This window comes from Podarcis pityusensis, assembly GCF_964106645.2.
Source record: "Podarcis pityusensis genome assembly, chromosome: 6".
Lineage (NCBI taxonomy): Eukaryota > Metazoa > Chordata > Lepidosauria > Squamata > Lacertidae > Podarcis > Podarcis pityusensis.
The window spans coordinates 61525710-61546357 of record NC_138030.1 but is presented as its reverse complement, the minus strand read 5'-3'; the positions used below and the strand labels follow the sequence as shown (position 1 = coordinate 61546357).

At 38.4% G+C, this 20648-nt stretch overlaps 2 protein-coding genes across 16 annotated transcripts in view; one reads left to right on the top strand and one right to left on the bottom strand.

Annotated features, from left to right (window-relative positions):
- Positions 1-20648, top strand: part of ITGB3BP (integrin subunit beta 3 binding protein) — a 90048-nt gene that overhangs the window by 26452 nt on the left and 42948 nt on the right. For 2 of the 3 annotated variants that reach the window (XM_081011863.1, XM_081011866.1), the window contains exon 2: positions 17224-17351. The exons of the other annotated variant lie outside the window; for it this stretch is intronic. In XM_081011863.1, coding sequence (XP_080867989.1) covers positions 17325-17351 — 27 coding nt within the window. In that variant the 5' untranslated portion in view covers positions 17224-17324. The remainder of the gene's footprint in view (positions 1-17223; positions 17352-20648) is intronic. 3 annotated transcript variants of the gene reach the window in all.
- Positions 1-20648, bottom strand: part of EFCAB7 (EF-hand calcium binding domain 7) — a 53736-nt gene that overhangs the window by 27345 nt on the left and 5743 nt on the right. For 9 of the 13 annotated variants that reach the window (XM_081011780.1, XM_081011784.1, XM_081011779.1 and 6 more), the window contains exons 1-11: positions 20337-20586; positions 16416-16627; positions 16151-16237; positions 13976-14171; positions 12978-13102; positions 9495-9636; positions 8923-9032; positions 7351-7502; positions 7039-7172; positions 2870-3018; positions 1864-2073 (exon numbers count right to left, since the gene is read on the bottom strand). In XM_081011780.1, the coding sequence (XP_080867906.1) occupies positions 1864-2073; positions 2870-3018; positions 7039-7172; positions 7351-7502; positions 8923-9032; positions 9495-9636; positions 12978-13102; positions 13976-14171; positions 16151-16237; positions 16416-16627; positions 20337-20571 (1752 nt within the window). In that variant the 5' untranslated portion in view covers positions 20572-20586. The other 4 variants (XM_081011775.1, XM_081011776.1, XM_081011778.1 and 1 more) reach the window with 2 other exon arrangements.

Below are 20648 nucleotides of genomic sequence, written 5' to 3'. Positions count from 1 at the left end.
CAGTAAGAAAATTCAAATAGTGGTTTTGACAGTGGTTTGTTCCAGTTGTGTCATGGTCTATCACCAGCAGTTCAGTACTCCCAAAGGCTGGTTTGGGAGTAGACTGTCCAAGGAGATCATGAATGTTTATGAATGTCATTATTGTGTCTATAGGCCAATAATTCTCAGGCTCCAGGGCTTATTAGTGGGCATCTGTGTATTTTTAGGTGTTTTGAAGAGATAGAAACTCACTGCAACAACTTAAGAGGAAAGCAAAGTTGAACTTTAAATTAAAAGTTGCTTGGTTCCTCAGTAGTGCCATGGCTGAAACAGAAATATCCAGGCATTAAACCATGTCATGCAGGGCAACCTGCATGGTGGTCATAATGGCCCTGAATAACCAACAAGCATTATTATCATCATCATCATCAATATTGTTTGTTACATTTATTTCCTACCTTCCCTTCAAGGAGCTGAGGACAGCATACATGGTTATCCCCCACTCCATTTTCTACATATGTTCTTCACATCAACAGATTTAAAATAAAAAATGGACCGGATTTATAGCCTAAGGTGGGATTGTTGGCAACTAAGTGGTTAAAGCTGTTGTAGAGGGAAATATAGACAAGAGGACCTTTGTTATTTGGACTACTCGGGTTTAAATGGATTGCCATTTGGTATAGCATGTTTTAGTAAACAAAGTGCTTAGAAATATTTTATTATGGTAAGCATATTTTATCGTACACACAAGGTCCTTAAAGTTCATTTGCAAAGAACACTACAGAAAGTTTGGTCTATTTGCTTTTCTCTGTTACTGAGCTAATGTGATATTGATTAGCCTGGATAAATAATTAAGTATAGAGTACACTGAAGACTAGCTGTTTGCCATTTTCCTTTTTTTATTTCTTAATATTTCATTGCTTATTTGGAATGGAATTTGTCGGCAATAAAATGTTTCACTAATATGAATACTGAATATATGAAAACTTGCAATAAGTTGAAATAAACCTAGTAAAGCTAAATTGCAAAATATACAGTGGAAATGCCCAATATACCAACTTTTCTAGTTCCTGAATATATACACAGAAATCGGGAAGGAGAAATGAAGAGTGTTCATTAGGCCGATTCACGTGATCCATTTGATCCTTAAATTCAAACCGCTTCCCTTTCTTTGCTGTAAACCTAGTATAAATCTGGATATGGTGAACTGGTCATTAGGCAGGCTCCCCACCACCCAAGTCCAGGTTGACAGCATGGTGACAACAATCATCATAGGGGAAAGCCTATCACAGGTTGGCTGACAATCTAGGCTACAAGTGGGGAACTTACCCTGCATCCTACCCAACTTTGAGATGTAGCTAGGGTCAATCACCTGACAACATTAAGATGTCAGGCAACAACTTGAGAAGAGATCACCTATGAAATCCATTTACGAGTGGTTTCAATAACAAGCTGTTCTGCAAAGGGACTTCCAATTGATGCCTCTCTGGGCCCATCAGGTGACTGGAGCTGATTAGTAAACAGGCAAGAACACCCAGTTGTCTCCACTGGAGTGCCCATGCAGCTCTGACCTTGCCATCGCCTTGCCCCACCTTTATCCTGTAAACAGCAGTGACACAGTCAGGAAGGCAGCAACATAGCACTGTCCCGCTGAGCCAGTCACACCTCATTTCCTGGCTTTGCTTGATCAGAATTTACTGCTTACTGCATGTCTGGCTTCAACGTGAGAGTCCAGCTCAAGTCATTGACAACAAAGACCCTTAACTAGAAGGGTTAGATTGGTCCCAGTCTGACTGTGATAAGCAAATGGTAAAAATACAAAAAGAATTTGTAAGGAAATGCTTATGTAAGGGCTGTTCCTGTTATATATATTTCATACAATACCTTGTTTCCAATAACAGATGTGATCCGTGTATCACTTTTATAAGTGTAAATAACTATATTTTCACTGGCATCCATCGGCTTAGTGTCTTCTTTATTAGCCACACTCATACAAATGGCTGTCTTAAGTTGCTCACCACCTGCTTCCAGACAAACAGGTTGAATCCTGGGTTTGCATTTTTCTGCATAGACGCGAATGGAAAAGGGGCATGCCTATAAAGAGTGAGGGGGGACATTTGTTATATCTATCATTGTAGATATCATATTTTGATCCATTCAATGAAACCAAATTTAAATTTTTGGGTAGGGGAACCTGAAAATGACCTTAGACCTGTTCTATTTGATGACCTAAAACTGCAAGATAGGCGCAACAGTTGGTTTTAAAAGCCTTGAATGCTCCTTCCCTGGTTAGCTATGATTGTGACAATGCTACATAATGCTCCGCTACAGTTAATGCTAACAATGGAGCAGGGAGCAGCCAGTGCTCCCCTGATGACTGAAATGGACCGTTATCTTATTTCCAAGCTATAACTGGGAACTACTTAGCCTTACATGGCCATGGACAATATCTGAAGAGGTAGCAAATGCATATGCATGCCAGAGAATATTCTGAGCTTCAATTTTTGCTTCATCTGAAAAGCTGCTTTGCCTCTTTGGCCAAAGGAACTGCTGCAGCAAGAACCACCACCAATTGCCAGCTGCACTGTTTTTGGATTCCATTCCATATTGTCAGTCTCATTAGTCCCTTTTACCTGCTGGACTGGAGAAAGTTTTGGATACCTTCCCTTTGGATAACAGATGTGATGCCTTTACTTTGGGTATCTATATGACACATAAACTATTAATTAATTTGGGGTCCCTCCCAACTCTACAATTCTATGATTCTATGATAACATGCAAAGCTTGAGGCACATACTTACATTACGACTTTGTAACTGGTTCAACTTAAGATCAGCAAAATTGCACATTGTGGCTACTTCCCCCTCACCTTGCCCAACATTGATCATACCTCAGTCAATTCCAATGCTTTGTTGTAGCCCATTGACCGCAAAGTCATCCAGAGACTGCTAAGATCCCTGCCTTGTTGACTGGCTTCCATGAGATTCAGATCCATAAATCCCTGTCTTGTGAGTTCATTGTTCTTCATATCAAAATTCTCTAAGAAAACATAAGGCAAATATTTTCACAGGCTACAGTGGAAACGATCAAAATTGCCTGTATTCAGGAGAAACAAACATTGGATTCTATCCCTTGGCCCTTCCCATCCCTCTTTTCATTTTGTTGTTTGCCACACTTGCTCCTCTCTTACTTCCTTTGTTCACATTGCCTCCTACTGTAAGCTCCTTTAGGCAGGCCTGTGGTTTTTTGATTTGTGAAACTCTGTGAAGAACCAGCACTTTGATGGCAATGTTTGCATCAGCGGTGGAGAACCTATGACCCTCCTAATGTTGTTGGACTGCAACTCCCATCATCCCCAGCCGTCAAGGAAATAATAAGGGAAGACAGGAGCTGTCGTATATACCAGATTCCCCAGTCCTGGTATATATGTCAGTAATTATAAAGGTTTGATTTTGCATCCTTGTGTTTCAGAAAATTTGTTATGAAATGTATACATGACAAAGTTATTTATTTGGCTTCACAGAAAACTTAACATGCAAGAAATGACAAATTAAACGAGTTTCTCTTGAAATTATTTGAGGCAGTGGGTGGAGTTTTATCAGCAAATCAATAAAAACCTTGGCCACAAATTGTGGTTCGTTGTAAGGTCTCTTATGGCTTTCTTCTTCCCAGGGCAAGCAGGGAAGAGCAAATTGGCCAAGATGGGCATATTCATGGTAAACTATTAACTATGATATACTGTGATGCATGAAAGAGGCTAATGGCCAATCCCCATTTTTGGAAACAGCAACCTAGATCAGTAGTAACCTAGATTTCTTCAGCAACAAGAATAAACACAATATTGGCTTTTAAATCAATGGAAGACAAGGTATTGCAAAGTAAATGAATACAGTATATAAACAATGTCTACAGTCTTCTGCAGTGTATAATTGTGGAGGGGGAACCAAGCGGCAATCCTTGGTATGAGAATTGGATTGATACAAGAATGCCACTATTTGCATCTATGAAATTATCATTCACTTTCATCACTGAGAGAGGCTTTTATGTTATGGATGCTGTGAGCTCATATCTTAGATAAGTTTGATTTTTGAAAAGTAATATGGTTCCAATAATATTCAGCAAATTCTTCTAGCAAATTCTTGCTAGAAAACCAGGTCATCAAGCAAATACAAAATTAAAATGTTCTTAAAGCACAGAATATTTAAAAATGGATTTCTCATCTTCATTACAATGCTAATTCTTTACTATGTATTATTTAAAAGAGATTACCAAATGAATAAATCTAAGGGTTCAGGTGCTATTATAAACTGCTTGAACTTTGTTCTCAAGATTTATGAGGTTCATCTGAACCCTCCAGCTGATTAATTGCCAAGTAATCTATTCACAGCTTTTGCTGTTGCTTCCTTTTGACGGGCCGGCTAATGTCTTCTAAGTATTGTTGCTGTGTTTGTTCCAGAAAATGTAAGAATTATTGAGGAAGGGATATACATTTCCTTGTTCTCTGACTTGTGTCCCCTACTCTCAAATATATAAGAAACCAAATGCACAAAATGCAAAGCCAAAGCTGAGAACTTTATGTCTGCCCAAAGGCTTGGGCATGTCCAGTGAGATTTTTATAATTCCCTTCTTTGAGCAACAGATTTTGAGATCTTCATGGAAGTCCCCTCAATTTCAATTTCCCTTGGGCATATGGAATTAGTCACATGGTCCTTTGGACTGAAGCCATCATATAAAGGATGTCTGAATTTGTGTTCCTTAATGAAAACATAAAAAGCTCTAAAGATTTTACAGAGTAATATGAAACAGGATCTGTCAAATGCTGAATATTTTAGCCGGAATTAACAAAGCACCACAGCCTTTAAAATGTCTATTTAAGCTGTTGCAAGCCTACTGGTACACCTCATTAATTCCAGTTTCTATTTTGTGCTGTAATAATAACGAAGTTTCTCATAAGCATTAATGAATTTACCTTCATATCATCCATGTGCGAGATCATTTATTCTTAGCATGCAATTCCTAATTTGTGATACTGAAGGCCAAATAAGAAGTGACAATAAATTGAACTATGTCTGTGGATTATGAATAGTTGAATGCTTAGATGAAAGTCTCAGAAGGCATGCACAGTCATAGTTTTATCAAACGTATTTACAATCTAAAAATTCAAAACTGAGAACATACAGCACTCTGGATGAGTAAGGGCTAATTCAATTCTCTTCCATGTCAGGAAATGCAATTCTTGCCATGCATGAACTCATTACGCACTTCCCAACAGTAAGGAGAATGAGGTGGCATGCATTTGTGCACACATGCTGAACAGACATAGTTTTCAATGCGGTTACGTGAACCTCCTGAAGTTTTATTTGCAATGAAATATATCTACATATACAGGAACATTTATGCAGCCAGATTTTTCCAAAGGCGTGAACACGTTATAAAACTGTTTAAAAAAATGCAATTGACATGAATGAATGAATGATTATTATGATGACCAAGCAGCCAGCATAACATGGGCCCTTTCATGCAAACACAAATCTATTCTGCCTCCCTTCCCCCTCTGAGTGCCAATATCTCAATATTCTTTTTTATGTAATAGAACCTGTATAGCTCATTTGGTTAGAGCACAGGGCTGCTAATGCCAAGGTTGCAGGTTCGATTCCTACATGGGACAGCTGCATTGCAGAGGGTCCCTTCAAACTCTACAATTCTATGATTTTTCCACCCATTTTCTTTCTAAAAGTGGAAGATACTTCAGCGCTGGATTTCAAAACATGGTGGACACTAGTAGCAGGACATTTATGTGGAGGAGGATGGTAGGTTATATGAACTCTCATTTTAACATGGAAAGCGCTGCCTGTATACCAGTCTAGAAGTAATTTAAAATAAAACAAGCTTTACAAAATAATGCAGGAAATGTGCTGGGAAGTATTTTGGTGAAGTCATGGACGTTAATCAATTGGTGCCTGTGACACAAAACCATATTTCTCCAGAGTCTGGAGTGGTGGCACAACAGATTTGACTCTTACCTTTGTACAGTAGACTACATTCCAGCCATGCAAAAGTAAGAGGCTTATTCTCTTTCTCTCTCTCTCTCTCTCCCTCCATTCATACAAGCAAGGGGCATCATCACAATTCAAGCCAAACAACAACAGTTGAGGAGGGTGCAAAACAAAGTCAGTAAGGGGGTGTGATCTATGAAGGAAGCAAGGTCTGAGGAGTCTGAGGGCCACATTTGGTCCCTGGGCCTGTGCTTTTCTACTCCTGCTCTGCACTGTAGAATATGTGCAGGAAAACATCACATTTTCCCATTAACAAAATATTGCTGCTTGAATGCTGGGGAAATGAAAAAGAAACATTACCTTAGGGCAAAGACATTTAGATCCCCTGCAACAAATGAATAACAACTGTACATTTACTGTGCAATAAAATGACCATCTGGAATGCCCCCCACAACTGACACGAGACTTACTGAAGCTGCAAGAGTAGAAGCCATTAGGAGATAAAGCAGTGGAGGGTTTGCCCCCTTTTTTTTGTTATTCTCCAACATAACCCCCTATTAGGGACATCTTACAGTCTGACCTCAGGCAAGAGCAAAATAAAGCAAAAGGAAATGGGAGAGCTAGCAGGGAGACTGAAAATGACAGTCAGGGGACTGAAGGAGCTGCCTTTGATATTACAGAGATGCACGCTAAAAGAAGAAAGAGGAAAGAAATGAATTTATGAAGTAATAGAAAGACCTCGTAACAACAGCACAAAGCAATAAGGGAGGGGGGAGATGACAAAGCAATATATGTCACACAGAGCTTAAGATGCTGAATTCTATGGTATATTTTCATTAGAAAAATAACGTTGCCCATGAATACACCCAAACTACATTAACAGTTAGCGAACTATATTGTTCCTTCCATGTAGCCTCATGCTAATGAACTGTGAATCTATGTAATCAGCATTTCTATTTAATCATATGATTAACTGAATAATATTGCCAAAGGCATTCAGATAGATGACACTGCACTTGGGCATAGAGAGGTTAAATTTGCATATAGATAATTTCAGTGTTACCTTTGCATATGGCCCAAGCTTCTTCATCACACTTTTCTCCACTAGTTCTCATTTCAAAGAAGTTGTTCTCTTCCAGGCTGAGAAAGCCATTCCCATCCAAATCAATCATTTCAAATATTTCTGATAAGGCTGCTCTGAAAGGTTGAAGAGAAAAAGCAGCTCAACAGATTGTCTGCTTCCTTCATTTCATCCCTTGGACTCACTCATCAGTTCATTTCAGAAGACTGATTTCTTTGGGAGACAATTTTTTCAGCAACATATTTTTGTTAAAATATGAAGAGCCTAAATTTCACAAAAGCTGGCCTGCCTTACCGGAACTCTTTGGTAGCTGTGAATTCTCCATCTCCATGTACAAGTTTGGCTTCTCTTCTAATTTGCTTTTTTGATTTTCTGAATCTACAGCCTGTGGTGAAAGGAATTACCCAATAGACACCACCTTCAAGTTCGCCTCTCCAACCAAAAACCTACCACAAAGGGAAAAAATAGATGCAGGATGCTTTAGATTTCTGACCACCATCATTCTTTCTCCTCATACAAGCCCAACAAGTATTTGAGTTCATATCTTGTAGACCTTTCCCACATGTAGATCACATAGATTAAAAAAGGAACTAGAGATAATAAAGTAAGAGCCAATGAAGTACACCAAATTGAGTTCTGGACTCAGAAAGGAGAAGCCTGTGCTCAAAAGCTCACACAGCATTGCTTCACCCTTTACGAGGCAACCTGGGTACACAAGTATTTGCTGTAATTAATGCATAAAATGTGGAGGAGAGCTGCACCTTCCCACTCTCTATAAAGTAGATTGGAATGCAGTGGATTTGGGCCCAGTTCCCTGATGTGTTTTCTGGAAGTGGGCATATTTTCATGTAAACAAACAAATTTATTTTATATGTTTATGTACCATTATATACTTAATGCTTAAGATAGTCTCTAAGTGGTTTACAAAGCAACAAAAACAATATGTAAAACCTCGAAAACAGTGTGAGCATGGGGAATCTCTCTCACCAATTGTCGTTTTTCAAACACTGGAGAAGCAGGTTCAGAGCTAACTTTCAATGAGAAAATTATGTGTGGCCTTAGGATTAAACTCTATACTCTGGCAGTCTTTGTACTCCTGCAACTACTTTTTGTAAACAAAAGGATGTGGCCAGTCCAAATGTTTTTGAATCCTATCCTTAAAGTCACATATTGTTTGACCTCGATGAAAAGGGGTAATAATGGCATTATATCACATACAAAACAGAGTACGCCAAATGTGGGGAACACTGCAATGGCCCTCCAAAAGAAATGCTATATTGAGCGAAGACATCAGCACTCTGCACCAGAAGTGGGTTACATATGTATACTTATTGTGCTAAATAAATAAATAAATAAATAAATAAAATGATTGGACATAGAAGGCCTTGGACTCCTATTTACATTGGGTTTATAATAAGATAATCCCTCCATTTGGATTGACTCATATCTGGTATAGGAGGAAATAAAAGTAATAAGTATTTGATTTATCTTAGTATTTCTACTACACTCACTTGAGGACAGTTTGGAAATTAAAATGAAAGTTCTGTTGCTTATTCAAGTCCACATTTATGTGTTGTGAAGGAAATCAACAGTCTTCTCAGGCCTAACCAACATAAGTAACTTTTTAAAGGGATTCTTCAGATTTTGGCTTTTATCATCTGTTCACAGGGGAAATATTTGGAAAGTATATAATTAACAGTGTATTAATTCTGTTAGGAATAATATTAAGTTTCCTTGACTACTTCATTGATAATTTAGCTATTTTCTCAATGGCAAAGCACAAAGTACCAGCCATTTATAGATATCATCATTATTAATATGCTACATATATAATGTCAGTAAAGGTAACTTAAAAATGTCTATGACCTCTTTATTTCGTAGCTCAGTGAAGCCGACAAGCTGTATGTTTTCTTCAGTTTCATTTTCTTTGAGTATGTACAAAGCTGTGTCCACCACTAACCAAGGAGAGGGTTTTCCTGTCAAAAAGCAAGCAAAATTGTACTAATAGTCAAAGATCTGTCATTAACTGAGTGATGCAGCTGAATACAGTGGTACCAAAAGAATCCATCGTGTTTTGCCCATTATCATTGTAAGGTCTCACATGCAGTGAAAACAGTTGTCATGCATGTTTGTGATTGAATGCATGTTTGCAGCATACAAGCAATCAATCAATCAATCAATCAATCAATCAATCAATCTTTATTGTGGTCAAAGACCAGAAAGCTGCTGCTGTTGCTGTTAACAGCAGCAACATATGCCGCAAATATTAACATTTATGTTTTTGTTTTTTTTAAAAAAATGCTAGAACTAAGAATTTGCAACCCTGCAATGGTTACATTTTATCTTGGGCTGCTCCGTTAATCCCTTGTGCAGTTCTATTACAGGGACATCTCCCAGTTTTCAACCCCTAGTTGTTGTTTTTTAAAAGGTATTCCTACCTTCCATTTGGCAAAGGTTCACAGGATTAATGGTAATGCATACTGTAGATCTCTGAGATAAAAACAACTTATATTTATGACTAATTATCTCTCCATTTTCCTCTAAGAAGAAGCATCCTTTGGACTGTGCCTGTTGCCATTCCTAGAGACAAATCAAATAATTAATATAAAAGAAGTTACTTAATTCCTTGTAAGGCAGTGACTTTGCTAGTCACTCCTACCATCTGTTGGCCAAGCGGTTCTTTAAGTCTTAAAAGGTTAGTGTCCGATCTTTTGAAGGTTTATTTTCCAAACCTTATTTACTGCATAATTCTTTTGATAATTGGAAACTGGAACATTCCCCTTCAGAAAATTTGCTTGCGACAACAACGTATCTTCTGATACAACTTAGAACAGTACTGCTAACAACAGCAATAATAACACTTATAAATTATATGGCACTTGGAGTGTTGAGAGTATGCTATGTACATCATCTCAGTCATCCCTATAACAACGCTTTAAGGTTTCCAGTTTTATCCCACATTACAGACGGGGTTGTTGCAGAGGATGAGAAAACAGTAACTTGCTAGGGCAACCTTGTAAATTCTTAGCTAAGACAATGTTGCAATCAGGGACATCTCACTATTCACTCTTGTTGAGACTGCACTATATTGACTCCTAATATTTAAATGCCAGAGTGGATTTGTATGGCTCAAGTAACAGAAAAATTCAGCTGCAATAATTCTGCAGAAAACACTGTCTATGTTGTGGAAAGGATTGAAAAACTCAGAAAAAAACCCTAACTCTAGCCTGTTATGCTTCTGAAGAGCATAAGGTGGTGCTACAGACCCTGTATCTACTTGTAAACCAAGATAATATAGTGTTCTTCAAACTGATATTTGCACATTGTATGGCTCATTTCAATTTGCAGTGCAGAGTGTGACATGGGAAAGAACAAAATGTTGAATAATAAGGAACATCCACACTCAGAAAACTAAGATTAAACGCTGAAAGTGTATTAGAGAAATGGCCATGGCTTTTTAGCTTTGGGCACAATTAAATAAGATAAACTGCCATTCATTTTGCCTAAAATTCCCCATATATGGTCCAATGAATTGAACAAGGCTTGTGGCTACAAGCCTACTTACAGTTACTTTGGAGTAGGACTTGATACCATGTATGGGATAAAGCTGCATGATGCCACTGTGTTTGTTTAAGCATAGAATGGCTTTTTCTACATGCCTTGCTAATTGACACTGCAGATTTAAATCATAGGAATGGTTATACTGGAAAAAGTATACTTGTCTATGCCTAAATCCAAGAGAATAGTTAACCCAAGTCAAGTGACAAATCATAAATGATGGCATCTACTGCTGTTTGCAATGAATTATGGCATGAAATTCACCAAGTTTTCTGGTTTACAATATTTCAGATGGATTTTGCTTTTTTACATATTCTTCTACATTTATTTCATAACAGCCTATTCCTACATTCACTAGAACACTTACCGTATAAGGGGGTCACAGGTTCTATTGCTCTTTTATATCATATTATTACGGAGTTGACTATCTTCAGTACAGGACAATTGACTAAGATGGATATTTTTGCAATTTATCACATACACTGCTCAACTTTATATAGCATAACTGGAAGGGCTCTCCTACGAATGCTTTGCTGTTATTCTTATGTGGTAGACTGGAGGCAGGGTGGGGGTATAAGCATATAGATGAATGTTCCTTGTAATTTATCAAGCTTTCCCAATTGTCAGGGATGTCTGCAATTAGAAACTGCAATGGCTTGGAAATTTATCATATATTCTTGATTTTTTTGATTTGCCACATAGCCTGTGCATGCTGCAATAACCAGTGTAAAGTAGACATCCAAGTGTTATTTGGGTTTCAGCTTTCTGCTGCACCTTGTGATGGGAAAGGAAATTCACATATATCCCCTATTTGAAGCTGGGGACCACACAGTTCCCCATATGCGGCAAGAGTCTGCTTTTCTTCTTTGTGTATTACATGTAGTGGGAAAATAGTTGAAGTGGAACTGGTACCTAATGGTTTGAGGTAATTGTAGTGCTCAGAAAAATACTGGAAAATATCCAGACACCTCAGCTGATCCTGTCCTTTCTAGCAGTGCCTACCTGTTAGGAAACCAAACCTTGTTTCGGAATACTCCTGTTCCACCTGCAAAAACACCTCATGCACAAATAGCTATCAGCAGAATACTATTAAGAGATACACAATGGGGTGCAAGTCAAAAGAACAATGATGAACTTTTATTAGCAAAAATTTAATAGAAACCTACTCAGAACACTAAACTCATCTTTGGGAACTTCACTATTTAAGCAGGCGGTGGATCACTCTTGTGATGACCAAACTGATCATTCGCTAACAGCTTAGAAAGCTAGTTTTCATTACCATCTAATAGGTTGTTGAAACTGAACCAATTACAACTAGTAGAAAACTACTGTATGTGTTTTTATAACCAACAACATATCATCTTTGAACATACTGGAATTACAGGCTAAATTGCATAGGGGTTTGGATACCTAAACACACAGAAAAAAATCCTTGGAGAGGATGCTTTTAAATTTTAATATAGAACAAATGTCACTGTCTAGCAATGTTAAAGATATAAAGGACTTCAGAGTTCAATAACAAATACAGAGTTGTTATTTGAAACAAAAATGTAACTCAAGAGAACAATCAGTTCAGTCTTCTAGCTGCAGTTATATTATGTGGTCATAACCATTCGTTCTCCCTTACACAGAGGTCTCAAGGTGCACATTTTTAATGTATCTTAGCAGTTTCCGGTTAATGTTTTATATTTCTCTAGCTATTATTTTCTGCTGAAAGAAAACTAGTAAAGGTTGAATCAGGAAAGGGAAAACAAAGGGAAAAGATCAATATTAACACTCTACAAATATTGACTTAGCAAAGTGACTTTGTTGTCTTTCTCCCTTAGGAATGGTTATTGAATGAATGACTTATTTAAAAGAAATTACTTGTAAAACTTATTAGTCTAAATAACAGTCAATATTTTCAGGCTACAGTGTATATTTACCAATTAATGTCTTCTGATCTGGGTACGTTTGAAGATATTTATTTCCAATTACCTTGCCTATAGAGGGTTGTGATATATAATCTTTCAGGCTACTTAAGCATTTAAAGTACTAATAAATTATTCAATTTTGCATTTCTCAAACAGTCATTAACAATTTTATCCAAGAGTGCTTTCCTTTATAGAAAAACATGTTTTGTTCTAGCAAACCTTCACACCTGAAAAATGATCCTAAATAACGGGATGTCAGCAAAACCAACATTATCTAAAAATGTTTATAGTGTTTTGCAACCAGAAATCTCTGTGTGCTGTGTTGCTGCCCTTGACAAGCAGTTAATAAAACATAAGCTATAAAAGAGAGAAAAATTGCTTTCTATTTAAAATGCAATGTCTATACCTGGTGAGGGGGAGCAAGAGTCAAACTAAATTAACGAAGTCTACCTTTGCAGCATTTGCCTCAATGAGCTTCGAATGTTTGTTGCTGCTGGCACCCATACTGATAGTGGAAGAAACAGATGCTTTGCAACTTGGAGCTGAGGAACACTGTGAAGAAGTCTTGCAGTGACCTACAATTGCAGAGTTTTATTTATAGCACCTTATTTATGAATATTTACATTCATCAAGTGAGAAAATAGATACAGAATGATAAATATACCTTATAGTAGTTAATCTGGTCTGGTAAACTGATTTGTGTTTTGCTGGGCCAGTATATGCACTGGAAAAATTTGGTATCTGCTTTGATTTGCACTGAACCTGCCAAGTCTACTGGTAATGAATCTCCAACCCAGCAGCTGCCAAGTGATATTTGCACTAAAAGATTAGAGAATCTATCAAATCTATTAATTCAAACATTAAATAACCCATATCACAAAGTTGGTGTCATATAATACCGTGCTAAATCTTATCAGGGTAAGGCCAAATTTAAATTGTAAACTGCCCTTTTATTAAATAGAGTGGACATTCTGCCAGCTTTCAGTGAACCAGCCACTCATAATGCAGGAAAAGTTCATTTGCCAAAACACAACATATGGAAGATCTCTGGTCCAAGGTTTGCTCTTAGCTTATTTGGAAAAAAACAAACTGCAAGTAAGCTTCAGAAGACATGAAAGCCAAACTGTAGCTTGCTTCTTCTGTGGCATTGCAACAGCAGCAGAAGAGTGCTATTGGGATATGCTGTGTGAATGGGGTCACTCAAACATTAATCAGCTAATGCTAGAGAAAGAAAAATGCTGAAATGAGGGATGTAGCAAAACTTCTTCTGAGCCTAGGGCTTTGGAAATACCAGAGAGACATTTCTACCATTGATAAAGCAAATATTTTTAGTGAAATAAATGAACACACATTTCAAAAAAGAGAGAAAAAAATCTATATCCAAGGTGTCATGCAGAGGGGAAATGACACTCTATGAAGTAGAGCTTTCTTGTTTGAAAAATTATTACCTCTTTTTAGCATTGGTTTGGATTCTGTTTTCCTTGCAGTTTTTGGTATTGTTTTTGATATTAGTGATGTAGCCAGTTCTGATGAAGTCTCAAGTTGACTTCCAAACTGCTGACGCTTCAGTTTACTGTCAACCTCCAGTTTCTCTAGTGCGTTCTTCAGACATTGCTCATTGGTTGTCATATACAATTTACAAAACTGTAAACAAAACACACACACACCTTGGTCTCTTAAGTATTTTAGAAGGAAAATAAACAAAGGCACTACTAAGCAAGAAATAGATCAACAGATAAAAAACATTTCTTCTGTTAGTACAATCCTCATCTTGCTTTCATGAATCAAACTGACCACTCTCCAGTGGCACAATAAAATGGAGACATGATTCAATGAGGAGATCATACAACTGAGAGAAAATAAAAATGAAAGGTACCCGAAGATAAGATTTATATTGTCTACCAGACATATTTGTGGACAGACTGGCTTTTTATGTCTAATTTTAAATGAAGGAGTTTTCTTTTCTTTTCTATGAGTCTGGATGGGAAACTTTAATGAACAACACAGTCATTTCAGATAAGGTAAACTCCAAGATTAACAAACTCCGGATAACATAAAATTAACAGTTGCATTTTTTAAAAGAACATTGCTTTAGCTACGGCCAGAAAGATAGTATTGTGATAGATGACACTGCATACTTGGGAAAGTATTTGGAAAGAACAGCCTTTAATCAACACTTATTTTACACATATACATTCCTTATCCTATTTTTCTTTGTTAAAAAAGGGATGTTCTTCTATATTCACTGTGAACTCTTATGAGAAAAAGACATTGTCAATATAGCTCGATGGGATACTACTCCTGTTCTGACACTCTCTACGCTCCTTCTATTTTTAAGTATTAAGCTTGATGTCTGCCATAAATATATAGTTGTATATAGGGTTGTGTCCAAAGGTTTATGTTTGCAAGCAGAACTGAATTCTGCTCACACAATGGGATATTACCTGCCTCTCCTCCCCCTGCAGTCTTCAAAATCTGCTTTGGAGGACTGGGGGGACCCTGCAGAGCAGATCTGGGGTGTGAGTGAAGTTTGCGGGGAGGAGAGGGATGACTTACTGCATGAGCACAAGTCTGCCAGTGCAAGTTTGGATTTCACTGATACATGTATGATCTAGCTAAGATCCTTGCATTGCAGGGAGTTAGACTAGATGACCCTTGGGGTCCCTTCCAACTCTATATTTCTATTGTTCTAATACACTCAGGCTGACAGTGACTCTCCCTTTAGTAAAAAGCTTCTTCATTTCTAGCATATTGAAAGAGTGTCACATGACATAAATGACTGCATATTCAGAGAAGCTCTTCCATTTGCACAAGTTCCTTCTCAAGAGATTCTTATAGCCGACTAGAGTTTCCATGCTACAGCATGTATCTTCCTTATTTATCATGGTTGTCATACTATAACACAACCTCTGATGTACTGTGGTGCCTCACTGTGAGAAGTCTTACACTCCCTTGCCAAGCAGCACATTGAATAGCACCAATACATTTTCTCCCTCCACTCCTAGTACTTTGCATCCAAGACACAGTGTGTGATAAGATATTTATAAGTACTAGCTACATTACCATATTAATAAGCATACTTCAAGGTTGCAAACCTATACCTTTACTTTGTCAAAGGCCAACCACACTGAGCTCTATTGTTCATGTCTGCAACATGAAGAGCTGTTCTAATATATCACAACTAAAAACTTGCAATTTTTTAGTGCCTGACATACTTTTCTCTGAAAGCATGCACTGACAATCAGATCCTCTAACACCTATGTATCACATTCTGAACTGCTGTAACCTCCTTTGAAAGGATTACTAAAAGGTGACCAGAAAACTTTGACACCATGGAAATATCCTATTAGGCGTTTAAGAACCAAATCACTCTCACTTATTCAGCCTCACCTCTTTCTTGTTTAAGCCCTCTGAACAGCATGTCAGGGCTCAGGGGACCTCCACTATTATAATCTGCTTTCCCCCAATTTTTACCCATTCCGACTCCCAGTCAAGACTGCACCACATTGAAGACCTTTCCTGAGGGTTTAGTGGGAAGGAGAGGGCAGGAAATCCCCAATATAAAAGCATATGTCTGTTCAAGTAACTTTAGATACAAACCTATGTAGTCTTATCCACTATACCTTGTAATAATCAAACTTTCCATCACTGTTCACTTCCACCAATTTGGTGATTGCATTAACTTCATCATGGGTCATTTTTTCACCTCTCTGCAAAAAAAAAAAAAGTCAGCTTCAGTTGCAAAGCAATGAAGGGAAAACACTGCAATATTTAGTTATTATGCCTCCCCACAAACAGTAATGATTTATTAAAGTTTAAACATATTCCCCCTGTGGTTTATATGAATTGTTAAAAGTATCAGTCCTAACTACCCTTTGAGGTACTTACAGTTGTAAGAAGTTTATACAGCTCACTATGTAAAATACAGCCCTCATTATTTACATCTATTTTTGCAAATGCTTTGAGCAACTCTGTTTTCCTAACAGGTTCTTCTTGTTTTAAGATGAAGCAAAAATCATCAAAATTCAGTGTGGTGGTTTGCAGCGTCCAGTATTTATTAACTGTCTTCTGAGATGGATTTCTTCCAGCTTGCTGAAGTACTGCAAAATAAAGCCAAAAAAAAAAAAAAAAAAGCATTTAGTGACACTGACAAGACGGTGTATATATCATTTTCTTAAAACACTCTGTAAGTAGCTACTACTGAAAATTACTCTTTTCTACTCCTGTAACAAGGGACGCGGGTGGCGCTGTGGGTAAAACCTCGGCGCCTAGGACTTGCCGATCTTATGGTCGGCTGTTCGAATCTCCGCGGCGGGGTGAGCTCCCGTCATTCGGTCCCAGCTCCTGCCCACCTAGCAGTTTGAAAGCACCCTTAAGTGCAAGTAGATAAATAGGGACCGCTTACCAGCGGGAAGGTAAACGGCATTTCCGTGTGCTGCGCTGGTGCAGGCTCGCCAGAGCAGCTTCGTCACGCTGGCCACATGGCCCGGAAGTGTCCTCGGACAGCACTGGCCCCTGGCCTCTTAAGCGAGATGGGCGCGCAACCCCAGAGTCGGTCACAACTGGCCCGTACAGGCAGGGGTACCTTTACCTTTAGCTTTACTCCTGTAACCCCATTGTGCATTAAAGGCCCACCAGTGCAATTCCAGGAGGTATTTAATAGCTAGTATTTGTGCAATCTTTCCTGATGCAGCAGGTGCTGGTGCAAGAACAATGTGACTACCAGGGCTGGTCCAAGACATTTTGGCACCTGAGAGTGAACTACAAAATAACCACTAGCAGGGGGAAAAGGAATGAATGAAGATCTACAACAGGAACAAGAGGGTAATAAGTATATATATTGGAAAGAAGGGTGGGAGGAGACAAAGTATTGCCTCCGATTTGCCAAAACGCTGCTTTAGAGGCATCATGGGGGAGCGCAGCTGTCAAGGAGGCAGCGCATCCAGCCTCCAAGGATGTTCTGCAGCTGTTGCTGATATTATGCTTAAGAGCTTGAAACTGCCTAATGGAACTTTCAGCTTCTTTCCCTTTCTAATAGCAAACCCCAATGATGAGTAACAAACTACTTTGGAATTCTGCCTATATTCAAAAATAGTTTGTCCGGAAGGCTTTTGTTTTAAAAGTGAAGTCTAAAGGCCTGTTGGGCATTTGAATCTAGTTGCATGGGTTGCTGAATTGTGGTAATTGCCTGCAAGGTACATTTTGCTATGCGGGTGGGTTTAGCTTCTTGGGAGGCAATTTGGCATCCCTCTTCAAGATGATATTCATTTTTTTCAAATTTTTTTAAAAAAACACTTTAAAACTCCAACTCTCTTGAAATATATTGTGAAATTCTGCTGGTTGGTATATTATTTATACTTACTGGGAACTCAGTACTTTCTGTGAACTGCTAACTAGTCTCCTCAGACTATTTTTAAAAGAAGTTCTTTTCTTGTACTCTTTAAATGTACCTGATAAAAAGACTTGGACTCTGATAAGTGTCTACAGAGACATTTTAGCTCAGGACATTACATTTCATAAAGTAAGTACAACTCATATAAACAAGAGTTTGAAGAACCAGGTTGTAGATTACAAAGCAGAATCTGTGTTATTAATCAAACACCATATAACCAATGCCATTCCGGTGATTTTATTCCTAGCCAGAACTGAACTCTAAGCCTCGACACAAATCTGTAATGGGCTAAAACATGTTTGTTTGTTTTTTCTAAAGATCCAGACATCTCGTTAAGAATATGGAAAGCTTGAACTCTCCGTTGTCTTTCCTAAACTGACCTTGAAGTGCACATGGCCAAACACATGCCCTCTTCCCAAGTGACATATGGACAGAGATGAAAGAAATAGCATAAAAAAGAGCAAGTGAGCATTTGTTCACACCATTCATATTTAAAATCCAGATTATCTGATGCTAACAGAGATTTACAAACTGATTCTACTAGCCTGATATTAGAGTCACGCCATGTAAGGCTAATGTGTAAGAACTTTGCCTCTGAAATCATCAGAGTATTCTGTAAAAATGTAGAAGGTGGGATGTAAAGTACAATGATCCTTTGATGTATATTGATGCCAATATATAACTAATTAATAGCATCAACTGCAAAGAAAGGACATTACAACAGGATGCAGTGTTTATCAAATTTTTTATACTTTTGTTCTCTTCTAAACTTATGCTACCGTCTATGTAACATTCCAATGCACCACCAATAATCTGTTCCACAGGTGAATTTGTGTACACAACCATGTCTTTACTGTCCATTCTGTCTCCTATGTCATTTAGTTTCTATATGAAACCATTGGGAGCTGTCATCTGGGGATTTGGAACATGGTCTCGTAAGTATGCTGATGACATGTGACTTTATTTATTCATTCCATTGGAATCAGGAAAGGCTGCAAAAGTGTTGGACGCGTATCTGGAGGTAGTGATGAACTGGATGGGGGCCAAAAAACTGAGGTTGAATCCTCATAAGATAGAAGTGCTGTAGATGGGTAGTTCCCATGTCTGGTCATTAAGTGTACATCCTGTTCTGAGCAGCGTTTTGCAACCCTTGAATATGAGGTTTGCAGTTTAGGAGTATTCCAACTTATCACTGGATTCCAACTTGTTAATGGAGTCTCAAATAGCTTCGCATCTAGGAGTGCTTATGCCCAGATTAGGCTGGTTCATCAGCTACAGCTGCTCCTGGACTGGGACAGCTTGGTCTCAGTTGTCCATGCTATAGTGACCTCCTGCTGGGACCACTGTAATGTGCTCTATGTGTGGCTGTCCTTGAAGATGGTCCAGAAGCTGCATCTAGTACAGAATGTGGCAGCTAGGTAGATAAATGGGGCAGTCCAATGGGACCCCAGTCCTGAAAGGACTACACTGACTACCAGGGAGTTACTGGGCTCAATTCAAGGCATTAGTACTACCATATAAAGCGCTAAATGGCTTCAGGCCCGAGTACTGAAAAGAGCATCTTCCCCAATACCAACCATATCAGACTATGATTGGCAAGCGAGGCCTCGCTGTTGGTGCCACCACTGGGAACTACCTGGTTGGCACTGAGCTGTTGCAGGGACTTTTCATTGGTGGTCCCTCAGTTGTGGAATGCCCTGCCTAGTAAGGTGTGCCTGTCTCTATGATTATTAACTTTCTGGAGAAATTTGAAAACCTTCCGAGCCCCACACTGAGCAAAAGATTCCTGCATTGCAGTGGGTTGGACAAGACGACCCCCATGAACCCTTCCAACTCTACAATTCTATTATTCTAGATCATGCTGGAATGATTTATTTATTTTTTAAAGAAACTGATGTCTTGGTTTAAAATTAATTTGCAACTTTTCCCATGAACAATAAAATTATACTGATTTATATAGCATAGCTATTAATCTATGCATGCAGAATGAGTAGGGTTGTGTCCTTTCTGTGTATCCATCAAAAACAATATGCAAAGTGGCTATTATTTTTGTCACTCAGTGGAAATAAACTTACTTCTCCTCACCTTTCATAGGGAGAAGAGAGTTAGGTACAGATACTATTTTGATCACAGTAAGATGCTTGGCCTGATTGTCTTTCCTTGGGCCTCCCTAGTGTGTCCCCCCTAGTGTGCAGCAAGGGTAAGACACCTGGGGTTCTTCCTGATGCACTTCAGTGAGTGTCCACCCAACAGTGGTTTGATTATAGAGAAATATGGCACATGAATTGTATCAAGGTTTCTTAGATCCATTAAAACAGTTAACATGTGCAAGATACGATAAGCACTCAGATATATTATCTACTGCTAGAATTCAAGATTTCTCCCAAACTGATCACAACTTAAAAAAATATACTCACCCAAACACAGTTGTTCTTTTGATTTAATGTTTTCTAAGCTGCTTTTGAAGACAGCTAAATAAGCTGCTCTGCAGTTCTTATAAAATGTCTCCTCTTCATAATTCTGGGATCTTTTTGCTTGAGAACTTTCCTGGGATGGGGTCTGATCACTGAAGAGGGATGCATTGCTCTCCTGACTGCCAGCCATCCTGTGAATAATGCAAACATATCTAGAGCCTATTTCTTTTATTTGCATATTTCAGTATCACATCACCATCTGTCCATCCCTCTCAGGTGGGAGGGGGTGTTTACTGGACTTTGCTGTGAGCTTCT